The sequence below is a fragment of the Schistocerca gregaria genome, chromosome 1 (assembly GCF_023897955.1).
Source record: "Schistocerca gregaria isolate iqSchGreg1 chromosome 1, iqSchGreg1.2, whole genome shotgun sequence".
NCBI lineage: Eukaryota > Metazoa > Arthropoda > Insecta > Orthoptera > Acrididae > Schistocerca > Schistocerca gregaria.
In genome coordinates this window covers 158,384,605-158,405,829 of record NC_064920.1, presented here as the reverse complement: position 1 = coordinate 158,405,829, position 21,225 = coordinate 158,384,605, and the positions used below count along the sequence as shown (strand labels likewise).

General features: G+C 38.6%; 1 protein-coding gene across 1 annotated transcript in view; it reads left to right on the top strand.

The window, feature by feature from the left end:
* Positions 1-21,225, top strand: part of LOC126335271 (1,5-anhydro-D-fructose reductase-like) — a gene marked incomplete at its 5' end in the record, with an annotated part of 138,659 nt that overhangs the window by 97,860 nt on the left and 19,574 nt on the right. The window contains 2 exons of the mRNA XM_049998333.1: positions 5,460-5,660; positions 19,874-20,130. Coding sequence (XP_049854290.1) covers positions 5,460-5,660; positions 19,874-20,130 — 458 coding nt within the window. The remainder of the gene's footprint in view (positions 1-5,459; positions 5,661-19,873; positions 20,131-21,225) is intronic.

The window sequence follows — 21,225 nt, the reverse complement described above, 5'->3', positions numbered from 1 at the left end:
CTTTACAGAGAGTGTTCTTGTTCCTAGCACTGACACTATGTATTGAGCTATTAGTTGGAAATAGAGACATATTATTTGCAACAAATTTTATTAAGGAATCAATATACTAAGAAGGAGTGGCTAGAATACCCAGTTCAGTGAACAGGTTACTACATAATGTTCTTGAATTTACACCACAAATGAGTCTCACTCATTACATGCTTTTTCACTCAAGAAACTTTTTCTTGGTTTGATGAGTTGCCCTAGAATGTGATCCCTTATGACATAAGAGAATGAAAGTAAGTATAATATGCAAGTTTTTTGTATTTATATGTTCCATGTCTGACATCACCCACATTTGCAAATGCATACTTGTTTAGGCACTTCAGCAATTGTATGGTATGACCTTCCCAACTGGGAGTTGTAATCCTGACACTGTCGACCTCTTCTACCTGCATGTCTTCATATGTTATACACATAACAGAAGAAAATATCTTACAGGTTCTGAATTGCACATAGTGAGTCTTTCCAAAGTTTAAAGGCAGCGAATTAGTTTTAAGCCATGTATTAATTTCAGTGAAAATTTGATTATCAGCCATTTCTAAATCTGTACTTGACTTGTTATTTATTGCAAAGTTTGTATCATCTGCAAACAAAACAAACTTAGCATCTGGCAATGTAAAAAATGAGAGGTCATTAATGTTCACAAGAAAAAGCAATGGATCCAAGATGGAACTGTGAGGAACAGAAACTGCATGTGTTCGCAGTCAGATGAAGACTGATTGCTTACTCCACAGGCATTTTGTAATGACACCCATTGTTTCCTGTTAGTCAGGTGTGACTCAAACCATTTTGCAGCACTGCCAGGGTTGCCAGAATATTCGAATTCATTTAAGAGAATGCTGTGATTCACACATTTGAAGACTTTTGACAGATTATAGAAAGTGCCAGTAACCTCTAGTCTGTTATCTAATAAATTAAGTACATTGTCACTGTGCATGTAAATAGCCTTCTCTATAAATGTGAACATTTTTAGGTTAGGCTTTACCGTGACTGTTACTGGCATTAAATGAAACAACAAGTTTACTGTTACCAGTCACTGTTATATTTTATTTTTTTCACAACGCGTTTCGAAGGTTTAAACCTCGATCATCGGGTGGATTTACATTAGCTAGTATTACATATGTGTGTGTGTTGTGTTATGATTTTGGAGGAACTTGTGGCACTGCCTATGGAGAAACAAGACACTATTTCAGAATATGGTTTTGGATTAATTTTGAGAAAGTCTTCAAACGGAAAGGCATAAGCATATCCTTTACAACAGACAACAAGATTGGACAGAAGTTACCCCACAACATCGGTACACGAAACCCACTTCATCACACAGGTGTGCACAAAATTGAATGTTTGGACTGTGACTGCTTCTACATAGGCCTGACAGGCAGATAATTTGAGATTAGGTTCAAGGAACACATGGCAGCACTAAAAAACAAAAAATACCACACATCAGCAATAGCTACCCACCTGCATGAGACAAAACACCATGTTAACAACACATGTATTAGCATCCTACACATCCAACCAAAAGGCAGAAAACTAGACGTCCTTGAAACACTCCAAATATACAAACACCAAATGAATCAACCAGAATCAATTTAAATGAAAAAAAAATGACAATATTTACAATAGTATCTTCTCTGTTTCCTGCAACTGCCTACATGTAATCTTAAGACTCCTTGCCATGTAAATGTTTGCTCTCATATAATCACTCTTCCCCCCCCCCCCCCCCCCTCTCTCTCTCTCTTTCTTTAAAGAGTGTCATCTATGTGTGATTTTACTGCTGTAGCCAATATGATCGTTGTAATTCAAGTCTTTAACATTTCACCTAATTGTTATTATCAAGTATGAAGTTTAAGCCATTTTAACATTTCACCTGATTGTATAAACGAGTACGAATGTTTACCTGTTTAACTTTTCAAAATTGGATTTATATACCACCTGAAATACACACACATATATTTGACACCTCAAAACAAACACCTCCAAATGCTTTAAACAATTATTCTGTAATAATGTTGTTATGATGAATATTCTTCGCACTTTGCGATTATGTCTTCTCTTCTGCTCTATGAACCTTGCACCCAGCTGATTCCAGATGCCATATTTGTTTACAAATGTGGCAGTATACATGTGATGTGTTACGACAGCAAAAGGAACCTGTGACCACTGGAGGTACTCTAGTTTACTTGTTGAAGTTTACCATTAGGTATCAGTTTTAATTTTTGTCAAAAGTAATCCAAAACCATATTCTGAAATAGTGTCTTGTTTCTACACTAGGCAGTGCCACAAGTTCCTCCAAAATCGTAACACAACACACACACATATGTAATACTAACTAATGTAACTCCACCTGATGATGGAGGTTTAAACCTTCGAAATGCGTTGTGGAAAAAATAAAATAAAACGGTGACTGGTAACAGTAAACTTGTTGTTTCATTTAATGCCAGTAATAGTCACGGTAAAGCCTAACCTAAAAATGTTCACATTTATAGAGAAGGCTATTTACATGCACAGTGAGAATGTACTTAATTTATTAGATAACAGACTAGAGGTTACTGGCACTTTCTATAATCTGTCAAAAGTCTTCAAATGTGTGAATCACAGCATTCTCTTAAATGAATTCGAATATTCTGGCAACCCTGGCAGTGCTGCAAAATGGTTTGAGTCACACCTGACTAACAGGAAACAATGGGTGTCATTACAAAATGCCTGTGGAGTAAGCAATCAGTCTTCATCTGACTGCGAACACATGCAGTTTCTGTTCCTCACAGTTCCATCTTGGATCCATTGCTTTTTCTTGTGAACATTAATGACCTCTCATTTTTTACATTGCCAGATGCTAAGTTTATTTTGTTTGCAGATGATACAAACTTTGCAATAAATAACAAGTCAAGTACAGATTTAGAAATGGCTGATAATCAAATTTTCACTGAAATTAATACATGGCTTAAAACTAATTCGCTGCCTTTAAACTTTGGAAAGACTCACTATGTGCAATTCAGAACCTGTAAGATATTTTCTTCTGTTATGTGTATAACATATGAAGACATGCAGGTAGAAGAGGTCGACAGTGTCAGGATTACAACTCCCAGTTGGGAAGGTCATACCATACAATTGCTGAAGTGTCTTGTTTCTCCACTAGGCAGTGCCACAAGTTCCTCCAAAATCATAACACAACACACACACATATGTAATACTAACTAATGTAAATCCACCTGATGATGGAGGTTTAAACCTTCGAAATGCGTTGTGGAAAAAATAAAATAAAACGGTGACTGGTAACAGTAAACTTGTTGTTTCATTTAAAGCCTTCTCTATACTGTAATGGTTAAGGATCCCAAAGTGTTACTTGGACAACATGTTATTTGCAGTCAGATATATATACCTTTGGTTTTCTTAGTTGTCACTCTGTTCATGGTAAATTCTTTTGATGTCTTACTGCAGCTGCAATATTGGTATAGATACACAGTGAATATTGATATAAGCTTTTAAAGAATCTTGCCAAAATAACATCTTCAGTTTTTTTTTTTCTGTTGCTTCCTCATTCAACCCTTAGTGAACTGCAGAAAGGAGCCTGTCAAACACACTGACACACAGATTCCAGCTGAGATACCAGGTGCATAAAACAGCAGTTCCCATATTGACTGCCCTCCCCTTCAACACAAGGTGGCACATTGGTTATTGCACTGGACTAGCATTCAGGAGGAAGACTATTTGAACCCATGTCCAGCCATCCTGATTTAGGTTTTCCATGATTTCCTAAATCGCTACATGCAAATGGTTGGAAGGTTCATTTGAAAGGGGGTGGCTGACTTCACTGTTTGGTTCCCTCCCCCAAATCTGTCAACCAACCAATCTTCCCCTTCAAGCATGCTGGAATCACAACAGTAGTTACCATTTGTTTCTAGGAAATGAAAATCCATAACAGCTTGCTGATTCTGCATTCAGTTTTACAGAGTGGAGCTGTTGTGGTAGCCTCTGAAGAAACCAGGCATGTTACATTCTATGTGTGTCATCTATATTTATTCCCAAACAGAGCAGCCAAAGAAAGAACAATATAATTTTCTGTGTGAGAAGATAGGGAAAGACAATGAGAGATTTCAAGGTCGAAAACACGTGAATGCCAAGATTGAGACCTTATCAAAGCCTAAGCATGTAACACAGTGTCATATTCAGTCACAGAACTAAGACTTCTGCATTCCAATAGACATGCTGCACATTAATGTGACAGGTGGGAAAGACGAGATGGAAAAGTCCTAGGCTGCAAAAAGGTGATTCTGTTGACCAATTTGAAGATAGTTTGGGAAGGTTTCACATTCGTCTAATCATATACTGGTCACAGGCTACACTTACACATTTCAGTTATGGCAGCCAACACTAAAAAATGCAGGAACCATAGAAGTAGTGCAATGAATGCGTTAACATAAACAGATGTAAAATGTTGTAGGAAGCATCAAAGTTGAACAATCCTTTCTTAAAATTCTGTCCCCTGTTCTCCATTTCAAGGGTTATAAATGTGGCATTTGTATTGAAAACCAGCAGAATTTTCTCAGTCATTCTGATGTTTATCTTCCATTTCAGATTTTTAATTTTGACATTCAACCTAACATAATGGGAGTGTGAATAAATTATTTTTGTGAATATTTACTAGCTTTACTTAATAAGTCATTGGAAACACAGGATTTAGTCCTATGAGGATCTCATTTCAGATCATTGAATCAAAAATGTGGCACCCATGTTCATATTAGTGACATAAAAAGATGTACTTAACATAAATAACTATCAAACTTTTGAGATACAATACGTTCTGTGTAATTCTTGTCAAATTTAGTCCTTGTGGAATGTCACTTTTTTTTAACTCATTGAATCATTATACCAAAACTGTTAAATTTTAAATTGTGCCCCATTTTAGAAAAATTTCTGCAGATGCCCATGACATGCTATATTGTCTCTTGAGAGCAGTGTATATCATAGTGATGCTGTGTATACCACCAGCATGAGTATAAAACATATGATAAGTGCCATCCATGGCATTTATGGATATTGTTTGGACCTTGAAAACTAATGCAAGACCTCTCAAAAGATTGCCTCTACTGGGCAGTGAAGCACTGCCATCTGTCTATACATCTAACAGCCTATAAAATAACTTCATATTCTGAAAAGAACATTGATGAAATTGAATAATTAAATGATGTAATAAATTGTTTAATTATTGCTGACTCAGTATGTTTTCATTCCAGGTGCAGATATATCAGTACGTAAACATAATTTTGTAGAGTAATGATAACATAAAAATATATTTTGAAGCTCCATCCATGATTTTTGATTTAAAAACGTAATTTGAAGCTGATTACATAATTTATGCACTTATTGATGTTGCAATGTAGACGTGTATAAGAAAATTCTTTGTTGTTTTTCAGTTGCCTAACTTTGGAAACCATCCTGACAGAGTAGAAAAATACATCAAAAGATCACTGGCAGCCCTGCAGTTGGACTATTTAGATTTGTATTTGGTCCACCATCCATGTGGTCTTGTTGAGAGAGAGGGTGACATGTTGCCTCGAGATGAGTCTGGTGCACTGCTTGTAGATAAGGAAACAGACATCATAAGTGTGTGGAAGGTAAAGTACTGACAACAAATTTAAATTATTCTTGAAGCACTAGGGGCCTGCTTTAGGTAGTCATTGTCAACAAAATTATTGAATGAAATTTTTGAACACCACTGTTATATTAGTAATGTCATGACACATAAAAAGGAAGGAAATTTAGTCCACATATGACCTATAGTGATACAAAGAAATGATTGAAGATAAAGAGCTTTAAAATACTGTTACATGTTCATAATTAATATTTAAGAAACTCGCAAACGCTGCTTTGACACATCTCAGCACTGAAGGAAGCAAGTTTTTTATGCATCCTTGAGGAATAACATTTTAAATATCTTCTGTCTCAGTCAGAAGTTCACATATTTTGACCATTGGATTATCGTACTGGACTTTGAAGAAAAGTGAATGGACTGTCCAAGGAAAAGCAGTATCTCTCTTATAGAGATGTCTCAAACATTCATTGCACCGTATGTATGTATGACAATTATCTTGTTGTAGTACAGCTTCAGGAATGCGCCGAAGAAAGGACACCGAGTTGAACTCTATCACTTCCCAGAAATAGCTCTCTGTATTGAGAGTGTACATAATTGTCTATCACACCCAGTGTTAACTGAGCCCATCGCATTAAGTTTTCAGTCAGTACAGAGCTGGACAATGCGTACTGGGAATCTATTTATCAGCTGGAGCACATATTCATAGACATTCATCCACCTGTTCTATAATAAATGAAGGAAATTCACATGAAAAGTTTATTGTTGGAGATCGTAACTTTTGTATAAATTTGGCTGTGGAAGGAGGCATGTCATTATGGGGGGTGTCCCGTTTGAAACTTTTACCAGTATATTCTTGATATACATCAGCAATTCTTTCCAGAGAGTAAAACATGGTGAAACAGTGCTGACAGTAACGTTATCATATTTTATGAGTCACCACATATATTGATGAAAAAGCTGGAGAAACGCTCATGCATGTGTGCAGGTGGATAGAAAAACAACAAATTAAGTACTAGTTTCCACATAACCAGAAAACCCAACAGTGACTCTCATGAGCTCATAGAATGTGTATAAACCGTAAAATTATTAGTGGAATTTGTCAACAAACACCTAAAGTGAGTGAACAAACAGTATCTGATCAAAAGTTGTCAGACACCAATTAGTGGACAGGGGTGCATCCTCCCATCATCTTTATGATGGCTTGAAATCTGTTGGAGGCCAGTGGGTCAGATGATTGATGATAATGCTCTCAAATGCTGATAAAACAGCCTCCTTCTGGTATTACTATAGGTGGTCTGTCATTGAATACCCACTTGCATCTTATCAGTTGCTGTGATCCCTATATAAATGGTGAGCAGTCACTGTCATTTTAATATTGTGTTTGTCACTACCGCAAGTTGACACCATGCCATTCTGTTCACTGTGTTTATATTTATAGGTGGCAGCCTACCATATAAAGACAGCTTTATGATGTTGAGAGTGACTATAATAGTGACAGAGTCACAACTACGCACTTATCAGAAATTATTTTGTGGTCATGCAGTTTTTTGTGCTATTAAATTGATTTTACACCAATGAAAACTGATATTCATGGAGGCCAGAATTGGATTACTTTTGCTGTTGTTCATGTAGACAAGAATAATACTGTCAGAATTAATGCTATGGAAAATTTCCCTCACTAACATATCATTGCTTTCAAGACTTTGATGTTGTAAAAGACTCTGTACTCATATTCTGCATCTGCTGTTGCACCTGTTGGTGTTGGTGAACTGTTTTTGTAAATTAAGTCCTGATGATATGCTAGGTATTTGGATTAAAGGACATGAGATATTGCTGAACTTAGTTTAATGGATGACTGTAATCTGTAGCTGTGGCTGTATCAATATTATAGTTAATCTCAAGCTGTGTGAAGGTATTAGAACATGAACTGTAAACACAATTAACAGTACAGCATGATGCTGTAACATGCCTGGAGATGGGGGTTGGTAACTACTTACAGCTCTCAATCCATGAAAGAACAAGTAAACAACCTAAGAAAACAGTGAGATGGCTTATCTACAAAGAGTTTTGGTTGAACTCTGTTGCATTATGTCCTTATGTAAGTGTCTAAAGATTATCAAGGGGGAATAGGGCAGCAATCAATGAATGTTATATGTATACAATATGAATAAATATAAACAATTAAATAACAGGAAATTAAGGTAATGATCCCTTATGATAATGATGTAGAATAACCACACATTCAAATTTTACTTCTGATTTATTAATAGAAGACCAATTTTCTTTGAATGATGGCCCTACACAGGATAATGCTATCCACAACAGTAAAGGTGAAATTAGAAATGATTGTTCTAGCAGAGTGAACAGAGCAGTGCAGGCAATGGTTACCATAAAACAAAAGCATTGAGCAGTGCACTTCAATTCATTTGAGACTTTATGGATTCCTAGCGCTTTACAAATTCAGTCAAGTCTTGTTGCAATAAGTAGACCATCATATGAAAGTTTCAAGGTCTCAAAATCACCAACTGATATACAGTAACTAAATTCCATATAAGCACACACAGGAATGTGCATAACTCAGAAGACAGTCAAACATGAATGACACTGTGACAGCTCAACCAACCTTACCCTGACGGCACCCCCCAGCAAAAGACCCTGATGGCAGCCCTGCACACTCTGTTCTCAGTTATGTCACAGTTGTAACACATGTTAGACTGTGGCTATATCACATGACCTATCACCCTGCTCAAAAGAATATCTATATGCCTGACTATCATTCATTTACATAATCATTTCACAAACTCTAAATGTATCAGACATATGCATTACTTAATTTTGTACACGTACATTTAAGGATAGTATCATTTCATTTACACATTGTTATATATTCCATCTTCTTATTACATTTTCAACATTGCATCAATTGGATCTGCAATCACTACTCAAAAGTGCTCCTTTATTCTTTCTATAATAAATTAACTAAATTACTCAAATGTCATCTCACAAATATTAACATGCAAATTTGTCATTAAATAAACGTAGACAGTTAAATACTTCTATAAACTATCTATGCAAAGGCTAAATGTTTTGTGTGCGTATGGAGAACTTTGTTTTGGGCACACAGCAGTAGTAATTCAAGCAGCTTTGTTTATAATAATTAGGTAGTTTAATTTACCCTTATGCACATTCATTTTTTGGTGGATTTCATGCACAAACATTTGCTGTATCATGTGCACAGGTAACATTTTAGTATCCTCTGTTATAATTGTTAGATGACTTAGTAAACAATTGTTAACATCTTAATTTGTTATAGTAGTGCAAACAAGGTGATATTTTTATAGGAACTGTATTGTAACTTTTGTAGAGACAATTTCAGTATTTTTGGTGAATCTGTATTTTAGTTTCAAATACAGACAGAATGTTACCATTTTAATGTGCTGTGGTCAGATATTTCCTCTATCACTGCTCAACCCCCTCATCAGAAATTCTCGACAATATCTATTTGGGCCATACTTGTCTGTGTGGCATGGGGATGGCCTCGCAACTTGCCATCTACACTCCTGGAAATGGAAAAAAGAACACATTGACACCGGTGTGTCAGACCCACCATACTTGCTCCGGACACTGCGAGACGGCTGTACAAGCAATGATCACACGCACGGCACAGCGGACACACCAGGAACCGCGATGTTGGCCGTTGAATGGCGCTAGCTGCGCAGCATTTGGGCACCGCCGCCGTCAGTGTCAGCCAGTTTGCCGTGGCATACGGAGCTCCATCGCAGTCTTTAACACTGGTAGCATGCCGCGACAGCGTGGACGTGAACCGTATGTGCAGTTGACGGACTTTGAGCGAGGGCGTATAGTGGGCATGCGGGAGGCCGGGTGGACGTACCGCCGAATTGCTCAACACGTGGGGCGTGAGGTCTCCACAGTACATCGATGTTGTCGCCAGTGGTCGGCGGAAGGTGCACGTGGCCGTCGACCAGGGACCGGACCGCAGTGACGCACGGATGCACGCCAAGACCGTAGGATCCTACGCAGTGCCGTAGGGGACCGCACTGCCACTTCCCAGCAAATTAGGGACACTGTTGCTCCTGGGGTATCGGCGAGGACCATTCGCAACCGTCTCCATGAAGCTGGGCTACGGTCCCGCACACCGTTCGGCCGTCTTCCGCTCACGCCCCAACATCGTGCAGCCTGCCTCCAGTGGTGTCGCGACAGGCGTGAATGGAGGGACGAATGGAGACGTGTCGTCTTCAGCGATGAGAGTCGCTTCTGCCTTGGTGCCAATGATGGTCGTATGCGTGTTTGGCGCCGTGCAGGTGAGCGCCACAATCAGGACTGCATACGACCGAGGCACACAGGGCCAACACCTGGCATCATGGTGTGGGGAGCGATCTCCTACACTGACCGTACGCCTCTGGTGATCGTCGAGGGAACACTGAATAGTGAACGGTACATCCAAACCGTCATCGAACCCATCGTTCTACCATTCCTAGACCGGCAAGGGAACTTGCTGTTCCAACAGGACAATGCACGTCCGCATGTATCCCGTGCCACCCAACGTGCTCTAGAAGGTGTAAGTCAAGTACCCTGGCCAGCAAGATCTCCGGATCTGTCCCCCACTGAGCATGTTTGGGACTGGATGAAGCGTCGTCTCACGCGGTCTGCACGTCCAGCACGAACGCTGGTCCAACTGAGGCGCCAGGTGGAAATGGCATGGCAAGCCGTTCCACAGGACTACATCCAGCATCTCTACGATCGTCTCCATGGGAGAATAGCAGCCTGCATTGCTGCGAAAGGTGGATATACACTGTACTAGTGCCGACATTGTGCATGCTCTGTTGCCTGTGTCTATGTGCCTGTGGTTCTGTCAGTGTGATCATGTGATGTATCTGACCCCAGGAATGTGTCAATAAAGTTTCCCCTTCCTGGGACAATGAATTCACGGTGTTCTTATTTCAATTTCCAGGAGTGTATATTTATTTCTCGACAGCAGATGACAGAGCACAATTGCTGTCAAACCTGTCATATTACATAGCACTGTCACCTTTGTCTTACAGTTGCTATAGCGATGTAAAGAAAACCAATATGCAACTGCTGCATGCCATTTATGTAGGGATCAGTCAACTGAGAATGTGTGAATGGGTTTTCATGTCCTTTAATCCAAATACATAACATATCATCAGGCCTTAATTTACGAAACACCTAGAATAAATACACAACAGCTTATCAACGGCAACAATCAAACAATGGAAAATTCAGGATGGAATGTAACAATATTATGAGAAGGAAAGTTGCTACTCGCCATATGGTGGAGACCATAGATAGACACAACACAAAGACTCTCACAATTAAGAAATGACCTACCCACTATCTTTTCCACACCTCCCACAGTGGTATTCCACTGTCCACCAAATCTACACAATATACTCGTCCATCCTTACACAACCCCTGCTCCCAATCCCTTACCTCATGGCTCCTACCCCTGTAATAAACCTAGATGCAAGACATGTCCCATACATCCTTCCCCCACCACCTACTCCAGTCCAGTCATTAACATCACCTATCCCATCAAAGGCAGGGCTACCTGTGAAACCAGTCATGTGGTCTACAAGCTAAGTTGCAACTACTGTGCTGCATTCTCTTTAGGCATGACAACCAACAAACTGTCTGCATGAATGGCCACCAACAAACTGTGGCCAAGAAGCAAGTGGACCACCCTGTTGCTGAACACGTTGCCTCGTTGCGTGTGCCACATGGATCCTTCCCACCAACACCAGCACTTCTGAATTGTGCTGTTGGGAACTTTCCCTGCAATACATCCTACTTTCCCATAACCCTCCTGGCTTCAACCTTCATTAGTCACTGTCCTCACCCATCCAGCCCCTTTCCTGTTTGCATTCCAGCACTGCACAGCCGTAATTCCACCACCACAACTGGTTTTTTTATTTCTCTCGTTTTCCACTACTCCCCCTCCCCACCTCTCCCCTGCATTCCATCTAACCTGCAGCATTTCACTGCCTGCCACCCTCACCATATTCTCTCTCCCCCTTCCCACCCCAGCCTCCTCCTTACCCCCACCCAGTCACCACTCCCATCATGCATTGGTGCCTCTGCTTGCAGCGTGGTTTCAGTTGCCTGAGACTGCAGTCATGTGTGTGAGTTGCATTTGCATGAGTGTGTGTATATGCATATGTGTGTCTGTGGTTAATTAAGGTCTTAATGGCCGAAAGCTTTAATTGTAAAAGTCATTTTGTTGTGCCTATCTGCGACTCAGCATCTCCACTATATGGTGAGGAGCAACTTTCCTTCTCATTATATTGTATCAACAGCAACAAATGCACTAGCAGAGGCAGAATATGACCACGTTGTCTTGGACAACATTAAGTCTTGAAACTGACCACATCTAGGGAAGGGAAATTTTTCATAGCAGTAATTCCAGCAGAATTGTTCTTGTATACATGAATAATGGCAATAGTAACCCAATTCTGACAACCATGAGCATCAATTTTCATTAATGAAAAATGAGACTTAATACACAGCCACTGTCTAGCTAATTGCTAACAGATGGAGATTATTTATTTAAAATAATTTAGAGTAATGATTAAACCATAATCAAGCCATTTTTTCTTGTACCTCAGATAATTTAGTTTTATCCCTTGAGGTATAATCAACTGCACGTTAGGAACCACTAGTTTATGCTAACAAAGCGTTCTTGTAGTTAAGCTTATAATTGAGTTTTGATGCCCATGGCCACATTAAGAGTGTTCTGCACAGTGAGCACAGCAGAGGGTATGTTACTTAGCTCCTTTGAAGCTGGGAGGGTTGTCTTCAGAATCACCATCCCTAAAGAATTCATCCTACACCATTATAGGACAGAATGAGTAAAGGAAAAGGTTTAGAATGGGAGTCAGGAGCCTCTGAGCTAGTGAGTCCCCCCCCCCCCCCCCCCAGAAGCTCCAAGCACAAATAGAGACAGGAGAACACAAATCATTATAAGATACATTCATCTGTCCTTTCTAGTGTGGGAGTTCCTACTATGCTGTTGACAGAATAACCCTTGTATGGAAGGATACAAACCTCATTGCCCTCATGAACTCTTCTGTGCTAAGATAATTACCTGAAGAAGTTCTTTATAGAAATTGTAAGCTGTGATCAACACACTGATGTAAAATTCCTCTTGCTTTATAACTAGAAAACTGATGTAAGTTCTTTAGAAGAGCACGCAGACAGTAATCTGTATGTATACATTTGCTTACAGTTTTATGTATGCAAATTTATTTATATTGTAGTAGACATACAATTTATAATCATCACATATCAAACTACTGACTTGTGTCACAGTTAAGTTCCTTCTCAAAAAGTCTAGAAAAACTCTTCTATGACAGGCTTTTAAGTTTCATAAATAAATATGCACCTCTTACAGTACAACAACATGGTTTTAGAAAGTCTAAATCTACACAGACAGCAATTTCCGAATTCTTAGACTGCATTTTAAAATCCCTTGATCAACTTAAATTAGCTGCAGGTATTTTTCTAGATCTATCATAAGCCTTCGACGTCCTGGACCATAACATTCTGCTCAAAAAATTAGAAAGACGAGGAGTAAGAGATGTAGCACATAGCTGGTTGTGTTCATACCTAAAAAACTGGAGGCAGAAAGTATCACTTCAGTATGAATTCACCAAAATGAATAAAACAAGAAACAACTCCTTTCTTTCTAGGGAATTACCAATAAAATATGGTGTACCACAGGGCTCAATCTTAGTTCCACTACTCTTCTTGATTTATGTGGACGACTTAGTTGAATATATGAGTCCCACAAAAACTATCATGTTTGCCGATGACACCAGCATGTTGCTCACTGGATCCAGCCCAGAAACTTTGTAGTCCACAGCAGGAAGTTCTATGAAAAGACTCATTATAAATACTGAAAAAAACTGTGTGTGTGGATTTTCATTTAATTCCTCCAACTAATCAAATGTCTATTCAAGCCCAATTAAAAAATGATTCCCTAGAAAATGTAAGTGTCACAAAATTCTTGGGTCTTTGGGTTCAGCAAGTCTTAAAGTCGGACACACATATAAATAACTTGTGTAGAAAACTATCATCTGTGTGCTATGGCTCAAAAATTTTAAAGGCTACAACAAGCAAAACAACAGTACTGCATGCATACTATGCACAGTTCCACTCACTACTCCGATATGGGATCATTTTCTGGGGATACTAAACTCACAGTGTAAAGGTTTTTAGAATGCAAAAAAGAGCTTTAAGAATAATTTGTGGACTTAAAAAGATGGAGTCATGTAAATCCCATTTTACTGAGCTTGGTGTCCTAAATGTTGCAAGTTTATTCATTTATGAAACTATCTTGTTCAGTAGGGACTACCTTCTGAAAACAGGCAAACTGCTACAGAACAAAAGTGTACCCAGCTGAAGTACCAGAAGGGAATCAAATATACATCAAAAATATCACAGAACAACCACCTATCAGAGGAGCATAATTAACGTTGGAGTAATACTACACAAGAAGATACCTGAGGAAATAAAAAATACTACTCATACAATATTTAAAGCCAAACTAAAGGCATTTCTAATGAAGCACTGTTTCTATTCTAGCAGAGAATTTCTGAATAAGTAACAAAATTAATTGTAGTAGGTACCTAATTTTAATTGCTGATACTATATATTATTGTAACTTATCTTTCACCTGCCCAATATCAACTGTACAATTTGTGCCATATGATAAAACTGGACCAATAAAAAATCAAATCAAATCAAATCACATTGTCTCATCTCATCATCTCAAAAAAATTTACTTGTCCAGTATCAGTTTGTAACTATGTACAAAAATGATGAAACAGATCAATCAATCAGTCAATCTAACTTAAGTACAAAAAAAGTGGGTAACACTTTTGTGATCTCAACCAGTGCACAAGCTGATGATTGCAGAACCCCTGAACAGCTGTGTAGTTGCTGTCCAAGACAGAAACAGAACATTGGGATAGGCTACCAGAAGATGTGGAAAATTATTCCAAATGTGAATGTTAATTTAGCAGCTTGTAGAATCTGTAATGGACGCATGCTGTTGCTCAACTGAAACAGTTTTTGTAGTAACACAGTTCACATTTTACATCACACTTCAGCGTAGACCGGGAACTGTCTCATAGGCATGCCTGATGTGAACTGACTGGGCACGGCCCGTGCTGCCTGAGTTGTTGTTGTTGTTCCGCCGGCAGAAGTCGCGGCCGAATTCTCGCGTGCCCTCTGGTGGACGGGACTCTATATGCAGCAACTACCGTCCGTGACGCGCCTCGCCGATGTGCGCCTCCCGTGATCTTTCTGGTGGCTACTGCAGTTTTCACTATAGTATACACTCATCTGTGGATTGGTAACATGCCCCCTCATGAAAAATGAATCATTTTAATAGGTTGTAAAAAAATTTTTGTTCTTCACATTACACTGTGTAGTGCCTATGGTCTAGGCGTAGCGTCTTTGACTAGTAATCAAAGTGTCCTGAGTCTGGGGTTCAATACCAGTTACTGCTTAAATTCTGAATAAAAGTCATCAGTAATGCCAGCCAAAGACTTACGGTAGAAGTAGGGAAACCTCTTGCTCTGGGGATGGGAAAATTCCCCGAAATGCTGGAAGAATTGGCAATGATCAACAGCATGAGGATGCAGAAGCCAATGGAAACTATTACATAATGTGTATCCCCACATGTGGCTTCTAATTGAAAAAGTGTCATGGTGATCTCTCCAGTGGCAAAAGTTTCTGGATTAGTCCTTCATTCAGAACTCCAGAAAGAGACTGCCAAGGGGGAGGTAACCATAGAAAAAGACTGAATAACCAACGAAAGGGTAAAATTCTAAGACTCAGAATGTAAAATGTCAGAATTGGGATGCGGTAGGGGAAACTAAAGTATAATGGCATAACAGTACTAGCATACATTATGAATAGGAAGGTAGGGCAAAGGGTGAGCTACTGTGAACAGTTAAGTGATAATGTTGTCACCATCACAATCCAACAGCAGAACAACACCAACAATAATAGTTCAGGTGTACATATTGCCAGAAGAAACAGAGAAAGTATACAAAGTTACTGAATGGGTAATTCAGTATTTAAAGGAAGTTGATAATCTAATAATCATGACTGATGGGAATGTGGCAGTGGGGGAAGAAACATAAGACATGGTTAGATTAGATTAGATTAATACTAGTTCCATGGATCATGAATACAATATTTTGTAATGATGTGGAAAGAGTCAAATTTTCCAATACATGACATAATCAAGTTAATTTAACAACATAATTAAGTTAATATAACAACTTTTTTATTTTATTGTTTTATTTTATTTTTTTTAATAATTATTTTTTTGGTTTTTTCTTTTTTTCTTAATTTATATCTAAAAATTCCTCTATGGAGTAGGAGTTGTCATTCAGAAATTCTTTTAATTTCTTCTTAAATACTTGTTGGTTATCTGTCAGATTTTTGATACTATTTGGTGGCAGTATAATTCACCCCTTTCTGTGCCAAAGTTAGATTTAATCTTGAATAGTGAAGATCATCCTTTCTCCTAGTATTGTAGTTATGCACACTGCTATTACTTTTGAATTGAGTTTGGTTGTTAATGACAAATTTCATAAGAGAGATTATATAGTGAGAAGCTACTGTGAATCTCCCTAGATCCTTAAATAAATGTCTGCAGGATAATCTTGGGTGGACTTCAGCTATTATTCTGATTACACGCTTTTGTGCAATAAATACTTTATTCCTCAGTGATGAATTACCCCAAAATATGATGCCATATGCAAGCAATGAGTGAAAATAGGCATAGTAAGCTAATTTACTAAGATGTTTATCACCAAAATTTGCAATGACCCTTATTGCATAAGTACCTGAACTCAAACGTTTCAGCAGATCATCAATGTGTTTCTTCCAATTTAATCTCTCATCAATGAACACACCTAAAAATTTTGAATATTCTACTTTAGCTACATGCTTCTGATTAAGGTCTATATTTATTAATGGCGTCATACCATTTACTGTACGGAACTGTATGTACTGTGTCTTATCAAAATTCAGTGAGAGTCTGTTTACAAGGAACCACTTAGTAATTTTCTGAAAGACATTATTGACAATTTCATCAGTTAATTCTTTTTTGTCAGGTGTGATTACTATACTTGTATCGTCAGCAAAGAGAACTAACAGGAAACAAGAGAAAGACAAATTGAGTTCTGTAACAAATTTCAGCTAGTAGTAACCAATACATTGTCCCAAAGTCACAAGAGGAGGGGTATATTTGTAAAAGACCAGAGACATGGGAATATTCCAAATGGATTACATTATGGTGAGACAAAGATTCCAAAATCAGATATTGCAGAGACAAAAACAAGATTTTATGAAGAATGTATTATTATTAGAGTACATTCTGTATATTACTATTATGTTCCTGGAGGGGGAGAGGGCACCAGTAGAGTGTAGCGTGGAACGCTGATTCCATAGGAGGGGGGCAGCACCAGTAAAGTATTGTGCCCTGGGCACCCAATATGGATGAGGGGTCAACAATGCTTCATGCCCCAGGTGCTAGTTATGTTCACTATGCCACTGATTGCTGCTGCACTGAGGAAGGGTGAACCACATTTGAGATTCTCTAAGGCTTAGATACTGCTAAAATGAATACCACTGAAAAATACTTCAACTACATAAATGGTGAAAGATGGCCAAATTCTGAGAAAAAAAATGATCAAGCTATAGGGAAAGATGGGTAATACACAATGTGAACAAGCACCAAGAGGGAATAATGAAAATGGAAGACCAAGAAAAAAGTATTGGATTAAAAACGGTATAAAACAAGGATGCAGTCTTGTGGATCTACTGTTCAATCTATACATTGTAGAAGCAATTAAAAAAAAAAGAAAAAGACTTTTAATACTGGGATTAAAATTCAGTGTGAAAGCAGATAAGGTTTGATGATGACATTGTTGCCGTCAGTGAAAGTGAAGAGGAATTACAGAATGTGTTGAATGGAATGAATAGTCCAATGAGCACAGCATATGGATTTAGTGTAAACTAACACAGACAAAAGTAATGTGGGGCACCAGCATTAAGATTAGTTATAAACTTCAAATTAAAACTGGTGACCACAAACTACATGAAGTGGGAGAATTCCTCCATCTTGGAAGCAAAGCAATACACAATGGACGAAGCAAAGATGACATAAAAAGCAGACTAGAACATGCAAAGAGGGCATTCATGGCTAAACAAAGTCTACTAGTATTTAATGTAGATCTTAATTCTCAGGAAGATATCTTTATGGATGTATGTTTGGAGCTTAGAATTTTATGACAGTGAATCTTGGACTGTGGCAAAACCAGAAAAGAAGAGAATCAGAGCATTTGAGATGTGTTGCTACAGAAGGATATTGAAAATTAGGTGGACTGATAAGAAATGAGAAGGTTCCCCAAAGTATCAGTGAAGAAAGGAACATACAGATAACACTGATATGAAGAAGAGACATGATGATAGGACATGTGTTAAGAAATCAGGAAAGAACTTCCATAGTACAAGAGTGAACTGTACAGGATAAAAATTGCAGAGGGAGGCAGAGACTGGAATGCATATAACAAATAATTGAGAACATATGGAGGAAGTGCTACTCTGGGATGAAGAGGTTGGCACAAAAAAGGACTTTGTGATGGGCTGCATCAAACCTGTCAGAAGACTGTTGACTCAAAATATTTCATAAAAATAATCACTTAGCTTACTGGCCAGATAGTATGTGTTTTATAAGAATCCTCAAGCTAGGGGTTTGTGGTGGCCACATACTGAAATACTCCATATATGTGACTATAATAATGGTGTACTATGCTAGGTTGAAAGTGCTGTATTGTGTAATGATTGGCTCAATTGTACTTGTTGTGAAAGTGTGAAGGAAAGTTGATGGTTGCCATGCTTGCAACAAGCAACTTTCCTGTACTCTAGCACAACATGTTTGTCATATACTTGATTGATCACTAGTTGTAATACACTTTAATTGCAGTAGCTCATGAACAAACAAGTGTAGATGTTTGTGAGATAAAAACATCAATCCTCAAAATACACAATTCTGTTCTTCATCAAACAAATATAAATCCTCATTTTCCTATAATAGGAAACTAAGGGTTTATATTGCTTGAGTGTTTACAGGTATTTACTGACCAGCCCCTTTGCTATGGCTTTTTGCTCTATGAGAAAAACAGGTACTATGTGCAAATGTGTGCAACCAAATGAGCTTACGGGATGGTGACATGATTACAGTTAAGTATTACATGATTGTCACCAATCATGAGCAGCACATTAACTTTCAAACTGGGCATTCTGGCCATTATCTTCCATTTTAACACAGAAGTATATGATTTCTTGAGGCCATCTATGTGCAGGTGCAAGATTACTATGATGTGGTTATCATCACTGATGAAGCAACTCAATATAGCATTGTCACCCAGATTTTGCAATACCTTCAGTGAAACCATACCATATTGGTCAATTCTTCTGAGAAACCTATCCATACCACTTTGTATCTCTGTTAACACACAACTGACACTGCTGGCAAAATAGCAGTACTGAATAGAAGGTTGAGCGAGAAGAGTAAAGTGGACATTTCTATTGTCAATAGCAAGTACATTGAGTGGATCAAGCAAGTTTGTAACCAAACAAGACACAGCAAATGATATCGACATTCACATTTTGTGTAGATATTTCAGTGCAGTATAGGTGGAAAGATAGATGGAGATAAAAAATCAAACAAAATGCAATTATTCTGTAATAAGCTGCTGGAGGCCACAGGTCCCTTATGTCAAAATAATTTTATCCCTGAACAACCTCCAGAATTTTGTCAATGGAGTTTGGGTTTACCCTGTGTGAAATAGAAAGTCATCTGTGTGACTAGACAGATTTTTATTAAATGGTTAATAACAGTTGACTCAGTCACATCTGTAAAATAGTGTAGTACTTTTTTAAAACATTTTGGTACACTGTGGCATATTTTCAGATAAAATAAATTACGTATTCTGCATTATGTTAAATTATTTAAAATATTTCATTACTGTTGATGTTGTGTTTTTGCTACTCTGTCTTTTGTCTTCTTCTTTTTTATTTTTTAATAAATATGAAATTTTGCTACTTTCTCTTCTCAGGCAATGGAAAAACTTGTGGATGCTGGTTTAACACTTTGCTACTTTCTCTTCTCAGGCAATGGAAAAACTTGTGGATGCTGGTTTAACACGTGCTATTGGACTGTCTAACTTTAATTCAAACCAGATAAAGCGAATTACAGATTCTGCTCGCATTGTACCCGCAAATCTACAGGTGGAACTACACGTATATTTTCAGCAACGTGAACTTGTAGCTTTCTGTCATGCATTGGATATATCAGTTTGTGCTTATGCACCAATTGGATCACCTGGACTACAAAGTTTTGTGAAGATGATTGGGGATGACCCTGATATGTAAGTCATTTAAAACTCAGTACATTTATAGCTGACTGAGAGTTCCGGAACCTGTGCATAAAATTGGAATAGAGATCAACATAAACATCATTTCCACCCTTTTTATTGCTCATGAAAACCACACAATTCATGTTGTACAACCATACCTCGAGACTTTCAGAGGTGGTGGTCCAGATTACTGTACACACCGGTACCTCTAATACCCAGTAGCACATCGTCTTGCATTGTTGTATGCCTGTATTCATTGTGGCATACTATCCACAAGTTCATCAAGACACTTTTTGTCCAATTTGCCCACTCCTCCATGGTGATTTGGCATAGATCTCTCAGAGTGGTTGGTGGGTCACATCATCCACAAACAGCCCTTTTCAATGTATCCCAGGCATGTATGATAGGGTTCATGTCTGGAGAACATGCTGGCCACTCTAGTTGTGCGATGCCATTTTCCTGAAGGAAAGTCACAAGACATGTATGATAGGGGCGCAAATTGTCTTCCATGAAGAAAAATGCCTCACCAATATGCTGCTGATATGATTGCACTATCGGTTGGAGGATGGCATTTATGTATCATACAGCCATTACTGTGCCTTCCATGGCCTCCAGCGCTGTATGTCAGCCCCACATAATGCCATCTCAAAAGATCCGGGAACCTCCATCTTGTTGCACTCATTGGAGACTGTGTCTAAGGCATTCAGCCTGACCGGGTTGCCTCCAAACACATCTCCAAAGATTTTCTGGGTGAAGGCATATGCGACACTCATCGGTGAAGATAACATGATGCCAATCCTGAGCGGTCCATTTGGCATGTTGTTGGGCCCATCTGTACCAAGCTGCATGGTGTTGTGGTTGCAAAGATGGACCTTGCCATGGACGTCGGGAGTGAAGTTGCGCGTCATGCAGCCTATTGCGCACAGTTTGAGTCATAACGCAATGTCCTGTGGCTGCACAAAAAGCATCATTGCATGGTGGCCTTTCTGTCGGGGTTCCTCCGAGCCATAATTCATAGGTAGAGGTCATCCACTGCAGTAGTAGCCCTTGGGCAGTCTGAGCAAGGCATGTCATAGTTTCTGTCTTTCTGTATCTCCTCCATGTCCA